The sequence below is a fragment of the Ammodytes marinus genome (genome assembly GCF_949987685.1).
Source record: "Ammodytes marinus genome assembly, chromosome: 9".
Classification (NCBI taxonomy): Eukaryota; Metazoa; Chordata; class Actinopteri; order Uranoscopiformes; family Ammodytidae; genus Ammodytes; species Ammodytes marinus.
The window spans coordinates 21,258,414-21,265,732 of record NC_137213.1 but is presented as its reverse complement, the minus strand read 5'-3'; the positions used below and the strand labels follow the sequence as shown (position 1 = coordinate 21,265,732).

Sequence of the window (7,319 nt, the reverse complement as noted above, 5' to 3'; positions counted from 1 at the left end):
GCATAACTAATTAGTAATTACCTGTCAATTACAACTGAATAAAGTATTTGCTGAGAAAGCATAGTTAATGTATTTGAATTTGTTTATTCTTAATGCAAGCATACATGTATTTGCAATACTATGTAAAATCACTTGCCAATCAGTAATTTTCTTCAATTGAAAATAGAGGTATAGTCACATAAAAATTATATTGGTTTTAAAGCTCCCATATTATACACTTTTCGGTACTATTATACACCATATTATATGGTCTTAGTGGTCACTAATACGTTTTTCTTTAATTGTTTGCTGAAAAAAACTTTCAGATAATTTATTGTACTATGCTGAAGTTCAGCTAATCTCACAATGGCCTATTTTTTAAAAAGAGCTGCAGCTCCCCTCGTAAATATACAATCTTTGCGCTGCCCCCGCCCCCTGTCCGGAAGCGAAGCCAGATACGCCTCGCCCTCTGTCTGTCAGGGCCGTGGACCAATAAGAACTAGGGGTGTGGGCTGCACAGTGGAAGCTTCTGGCTTTCCAGTTTGTGAGGTCAGAAAAGGGGAAAATTCTGACTGGAGTATATTGGGTGGGGGAGGGGTGGTGGTTTCAGAAAGGGGGATTGTGAGAAAAGGAGAGTGTTATTTTTAAAAATATTTTGGCAGTCTCTAGGCACACTGTGGACCCATGGATATGTTAGAACACATTTAAAAAGTGCATTTAGCATAATATGTGACCTTTAAGATTTGTAGTATAATTTTAAATATTTTTTGGGTGTTGCTCAGCCAACGATACAGGCAGATTTAGCTTCTCTTAAATAAAACACTCATATTAAAACCAATTAACCATCTTTATCGGTTTGCTTTGTCCCAAGCATAGATAGAATAGATAGTATAATGGTCCCAAGTCACCATTCCGGGTAGACACTGTCAGGTGCACAGTGGTCTGCTTAAAGAGTACTCAGGAACCCACACATTTGTATTAATAAGCATTTAAACTTCTGGTCTCCTCTTTGATTAAAAAAACCCGCTATGATTAGTATCAATCTAAAGAGTAGTCATTCAAACAAACGATTTTTTTCTTATTGCATTACTAGCGATACAAAAAAGTTGGAACAATCATAGCGGAACCTTTCTCTTCTACGCCGTGTTGACGCTGAAAGACGGAAGTAAATTTACGACGGACAAGCATGGGTACCCGAATCGCTGCGAGTAAGGTGATTCAAAACATGGCAATTTTAGTATTTCTTCAGCTTTATTTCAAACCAATACGTTATAAAATGTTTAATTGAATGTGGCACATACTTCAATCATAACATAACAACTCCTGACCGCCCACAAACCTCCGCTATAACCTTCATGTTTGCTAAAAAAAAATAGGCTAATGATATCACCGCTTGTTTTTATTAGCATACACTCTGTTAACATCTCTTATGTGATTTCTCCACAGCTATAACAGTCTCCTGTTCTTTCTGACTAAACAGTAGGCTATAGTTCAACAACATAAATGAAAACAGACGTAACGGCTGTCAATGTTTTATATCCACAGGTTCTTGGGTGGACTGTGAGAAATGCCACCTACTCTATATTCAGTCCAGTTCAGTCCGGGAGACACCTCCGCCTCCGGCCTCTATGCATCGGGTGCAACACGCTCTGCTCCTCCTCCAGCAGCCGGAATACGCTGCAGTCAACACAAGACAACCATGGACTCGGCCCTCTATTGGGGAAGCCGGTCCCAGAACTGTCCCTGCACTCTTTGCTCGATATGGGATTCACAGACACCCAGGCAGAGCAGATCTACGATACTGTGGCCAAGGTCAAAGGAAGAAGCGTTGCCAAGCACGCTCTGTCGACGCTCACAGCCCTGTTCGTCTTGGGCCTCAATCCTTCCAGCGTGCTGAAACTGCTGGAGAAATGTCCCGAGCTTTACACAGTCAAGGAGTCCCAGCTGCAGCAGCGCATAGCAAACCTGCGGAAACTAGGTTTGGTCGAAGGTGAGATTGCAACATTTTGTTCAAGGCATTTACTGAAGTGGATGAACATCAAGCTCAGAGTATTCAATATAAATGTGGTTCTAAGTGTGTTTTTTTCCCTTATATTGTCCTTCAGGCAGTCTGCAGAGAGTGGTGGCCCATTATCCCCAGATCCTGACTGTCCAGGTTAAGACAATCAAAAACGCGCTGGTGTTCTTCAGAGAGAAGTTCCTGTTTACCAGCCAGCAGGTCACAGACATCCTCAGAGACAGTCCGGCCGTGGTACTGGAGAATATGGAAGAGCTGGAGTACAAGTTCCAGGTCAGTATTGAAACCAAGGCAGAAAGGAACCACACATGAAATAATGTTTTATACACTTTCTTACAAGACATAAAATAAATATGAGTCAATGAAATGATTTGTAAGTCAAAATAATTTTGCAAGACAACAATTAATTCATCAGACAGCAAAGTCACTTAAAGCAAACAAGCAATTTGAAGATCCAACCATTGGCTCTGACAATTTGTAGTGGACCATATTTTTTCTTAAATGTTAGACATTTTATGAATAGATGATCAATCGATACATTCAAATTATCACATCGTAAATACTCAGTCGCGACGCAAATACAATTGAACTTGCCCTGTAGACACGGGCCCATTGTAAAGTGCTCATGGTAGACTGATCTATGCACTTCCTCAAAACATAATTAAACATTACATCATAAGGCCACAGTAGTTGTCAAAGCAAACTCTTCTTCACATAGGCTGCAGCCTATTTCAAAGTAGATGCCAAAGCACACAATATGTCATATATGTCAAGATGGATGGCATTAGAAAGTTACATTTAGACAATAATTTGATTTTTGCCTGACAGCTAAACATAACAGGTGAGGTACTTGTTACTCTCCTGTTGTACATTTAGTGCATTGTATTGATGTGACCGCTCGTCTCGTGAGTTGTTATATGGGGTTTAGTGCTTTATGTCATTCCCAACTCATTTTGATTGTGATTGTTCTTAGTGACAATGTGTATTAATGAACTCATCTGTCCACACACCCAGTACGTCTACTTCCGGATGGGGGTCAAACAGGCGGAGATGGTGAAGTCCAGGTTGTTCCGCTTCGATCTGGACGAGGTGCGTGACCGACACTGTTTCCTGGAACGCAGGGGCCTGTACCAGACCCCGGACAAGAAGGGACAGACCATCATCCTCAACCCCAAACTGGAAGGCATCCTCGGCGTTGACCAGGACACTTTCCTCACACACGTGGCCCAGGAGGCGTCAGTGGAAGAGTATGGCGTATTTAAGAGACTAATGGCAAGAGAATGGCAGCAACAGGAGAGGCAGCAGGGCAGTATTACAGCTGACAGTGATGCTGATTATGATGATGAAGAGGAGGATGATGAAGACGATGAGGGCGGAGGGAAAGTTGGATACCAGAAGAGGAGAAAGAAATGACAGCCGGGTAGGAGAACTGAAAATAATTTAAAAGAGGAAATGACATGTGTCAAGAAAGTGACATTATCTTATGATGACCAATAAAAGGGTTTCCTTTGAACCGTGTCATCTCAGGTTCGTTATTACGTGTTCTAGAACATCATTATCTTAAACACACATGGATACATTGTGTCGTCGTGGTTACCATAGGTTGTCCTCTCTTGAATATACTCATGATGGTAACAGATTGGACTGAGTGACCCCCCCCCCCCCCCCCCCTCCTCCTGGTTTAGTAGATTTCTGTGTTTATCTAAGAGGCCGCTTCGGGAGGTAGAGTATGATGACATTAAATTGAGTTTGGGCTGATAGATGATGACTCTAGGGCCCAATTTAAATCCAGCCCCTTCACCCTGACTTTAGCCACCCTCCCTCTGATTGCTCGAAGAGGGTCCACCGCATTAAGTGTTCCAATCCAATGACAATTACGAGCCCTCCAACACTGACTCAGCATCAAGTTAGACTCACAAACCATTACTCCTGTCAGGTGCAGCACCTCTATTGTGACCCTCAAAGTTAAAAACTATAGCTAAATTGAAATACTGGTGATTAGAAAGACTTTTCTAAAATGTCCAATTCCTCCCACATACAAAGAAATACAGTTTGGAACTGTAATCTAAATTCAAATACTGTAGGCTAGATGGTCTCCTATGCAAAACATAAATACAATAAGAATAGACAACAGAGCACCTGTTTTATGTTTGGGATACCATCCAAACATTATGGAAATCCTTGCTGATGGGCTGACATCCAAACCATGAATATAGACCTTGTTGGATAACCTCATTTGATTTGTACAGTTATTTTGAATCTGTCACTGCTTATTTTTTTGTCATAAATCACCCTAATTTACAAGTAAAATACACAAATAATCACAAAGGCAAACGCATCCAAAAGCTTGCCTGTATATTTTGATAGGGAAATTGGAATCTAATCAATGGAATCTAGGTGTGTTTCCAAATAAGCTTTTATGAGCAGATAGGAGTCATAGAATGAGCCACAGCGTAAGGAGCAGCGAGGAGGATGAAAGCTCCACCCTGTTACTATGTGAGGGACAAGTGGCTGTACCTCTCTCCATCTCAATTTCATCTGTGTGAGTCAACAAAGTGTGCGTCAGATAAGGCCAGCGGATGAATGCATTCGCACAAGGCACCCATTGATTTATAGAAGACTGACGCCTAATGGAGGTGCGACACAGAGGTTTTCCTGCTCTGGACATCAGGTAGGAAAACTAATCAATAATTTGTCAATAGAAGTGCCAGCACAAAGTTTGAACTGAAGCAGATGATTATTTAAGTGTATGAGCATTTTTTTTGCGGGCTCACGACAATAATTTTTTGTATTATTCGTCATGTGAATCATTAAATACTAGTTTCCCACCAGCAAGTGTCTAAAAATGTACATGTTGGCCTATTAAGATTTTAAAAAAAAACCTTATTTCATTCAAACAGCAACTAAAGTCCGTCGATGTTATTTTTTTCCGTTATGCAATATGTTACATTTATATTTGCTAATGTTCATTAAATCGAGTTTATTATTTTCCACGCCAGCTTTTACACTTTCATTAGTGTCAATTTCTGTATCTTGATAATATTTGAACTTTGATGTTGGCTTCTCATTTAGCTAAGTCGTTCAAAAAAGTACAATTAAAATGTGTTTTTGCATGTTAGTCAGAGGTTTGTTCACCCTGCAATACAAACAAGATCATGGATAATAAACTAATATAGAGACAGGCTGTCGACAAAAGTTCTGAGGGTTACTGCTTTTTGTACACTTAGCTTTTTCATGTGGAAACCCATGACTCAAAAAATGAAATGAAATGAAATACTCTCTCTTACAGTCCGTCAAACTCCAGATTGCGTGTTTGTATGCGTCGACATGCACATACTTTGAATGTGGTCCACTCTAATTGCTGCAATAAATGTATGCTGTTTTCATTATCAGGGAGCTACTGGAGGAAGTACTGGTAGCACCATAAAAACACCTCAGTCCAAACAACCGTGTCTCCTGTTCCTGTCTCCTCAAAAAGACTAAATGTCTTCATCGATACTCATTTCAAACCTCACACAGGAATGGGTGGAGAGCCTGCAGAGTTGGCACCTGGAACTTTTTTTCATCCCCACTACGGTCTTCACTCTGGCCACCCTGCTTGCCAACCCTGTGCTGCTGACGTGCATTTTCTTGTCCCGTGCCCTACGCCAGGAGACGCGCTACCTGCTAGTGGCTAACACCTTGATGGCAGACATCCTCTTCCTCATCCTCAACCTGGTCACTCTGTTCTGTAACGCTGCCAGAGTTCAGATGCCTTGGCTGGTCTGCGAGCTGCTCACGGCCGTCACAGTCACCTCCTACTGCTGCGCCATCCTCACAATCACCTTCATGGTGGTCGACACCTATGCTGCAGTCCGCTGGCCCCTCCACTACCACGATATTCTCCCGCCTGCCCGCACACACCGCATACTGTTGGGGGTGTGGGCGCTGGCAGCCATATACCCTTTCACCTTGGTGATCACCATGGAGGTGCAGAGTGTAAATCCCCACGAGAAGGTGGCCATTTGTCTAGTCCTTATCTCCCTTGGCTTCATCCAGATCGAGGACACATCCAAGATCCATATTTACTTCTTTGTGGTGGCGCTCATCTGCACCGTACTCATTTGCTACTGCTACATTCGCCTGTACATGGTAACAAAGACCCAGGGCATCTGGCAGAACCGCTACTCCAGGGCCCGAGTTACGCTGCTGGCCCATGGGGTTCTTCTCCTGCTCTACTTTACCCCCGGCTTCGTCTTCACCCTGGAGCTCGTCCTGTTCCATAGGAACGACATAAGTCAGGATGTGCGTGTGTGGATCAGCACCCTCAACATGTGTGTGTTCATGGTGCTGCCCAGGGCCTTTGCTCCATACCTGTACGGGCTGAGGTACAGGGAGATCTCGGATACTCTGATGCAACTGCTGCACCAACACAGAAGACTAAGCCAGGTCATAGTTACATAAAGACAATTACAAACGGTCCGTTATTCGTACCTCCTGTATTTCTCTGATGGAATTTATTGTGATACATATTTGACATGTTTTGTCATTTGCCCTGCAACAAATGATGGTTTAACTGCAAGGGCGGTCAAAATTCCAAGAGCGAAACCACCACCTTAAGAGTTTACCATTTTGACTATCCACCAAGAAGCATCTGTTTTATATACATTTTCTAGCCTATATCCATTTGAAAAATGCTGTTTCAAAACACTGTTCACAATGCCAATAATGTAATACCAGAAGAGAAACACTGCCTTTATTTGATCCTGTTTGTCTTGACTACAGCAGTCAAATGTAAGAATAATGACTCTGAAACACCATGTGTAATTCATGTGTGAATGTTAAACATTAACTTGTCCTCTTTCGCTCATTAAAACCCAAAATTCCCAGAAATAATACTGATGACATGTCAGTGGTGGTAGCTACACCATATAGTGTTTGAATCCCCTTCTCAGCCACCCCTCCTTTGATTTTTCTTGTTCTAAATAATATGTAACTGTAGCTCTTTTGTGTTTTGTGTGCTAAATGCACTTAGGCTACTTGTGTTGGTTGATTGTTTTTCCGATCTGACTTTGGTATAGCTGTGTGGATCCAGTTGAGAATATTCTGAACTCCCTTGCTATCCAAGTTTATGTTTCAATATTGAGACATCTTTAATCCTTTTTTTAAATAAATGTTGTAACCCAAATATGTATTTTATCATGAGTATGCGATGTAAAAGCCATGTAGAACCCAACACTTAGTTTTATAACCACAGTTACAAAGCACTTAACTCTGTTTACCCTCCAAGCCCTGTTTGTCTAAAACTGGATGTCCAAGAAGATCATTAACAAATGTCTGACTG

The 7,319-nt window shown here is 41.8% G+C and overlaps 2 protein-coding genes across 2 annotated transcripts; both read left to right on the top strand.

The window, feature by feature from the left end:
• Positions 1 to 1,149: 1,149 nt before the first annotated feature.
• mterf4 (mitochondrial transcription termination factor 4) lies at positions 1,150 to 3,409 on the top strand (the record flags this gene model as incomplete). The annotated part of the gene is made up of 4 exons (XM_080034076.1): positions 1,150 to 1,192; positions 1,525 to 1,969; positions 2,085 to 2,269; positions 3,011 to 3,409. The coding sequence occupies exons 1-4, from the start codon at positions 1,166 to 1,168 to the stop codon at positions 3,407 to 3,409; spliced, it is 1,056 nt and encodes a 351-aa protein (XP_079890202.1). The 5' UTR covers positions 1,150 to 1,165.
• A 2,070-nt stretch (positions 3,410 to 5,479) lies between these two features.
• LOC307255392 (putative G-protein coupled receptor 148) lies at positions 5,480 to 6,439 on the top strand (the record flags this gene model as incomplete). The annotated part of the gene is made up of 1 exon (XM_080034075.1): positions 5,480 to 6,439. The coding sequence occupies one exon, from the start codon at positions 5,480 to 5,482 to the stop codon at positions 6,437 to 6,439; it is 960 nt and encodes a 319-aa protein (XP_079890201.1).
• Between the last annotated feature and the right edge of the window lie 880 nt (positions 6,440 to 7,319).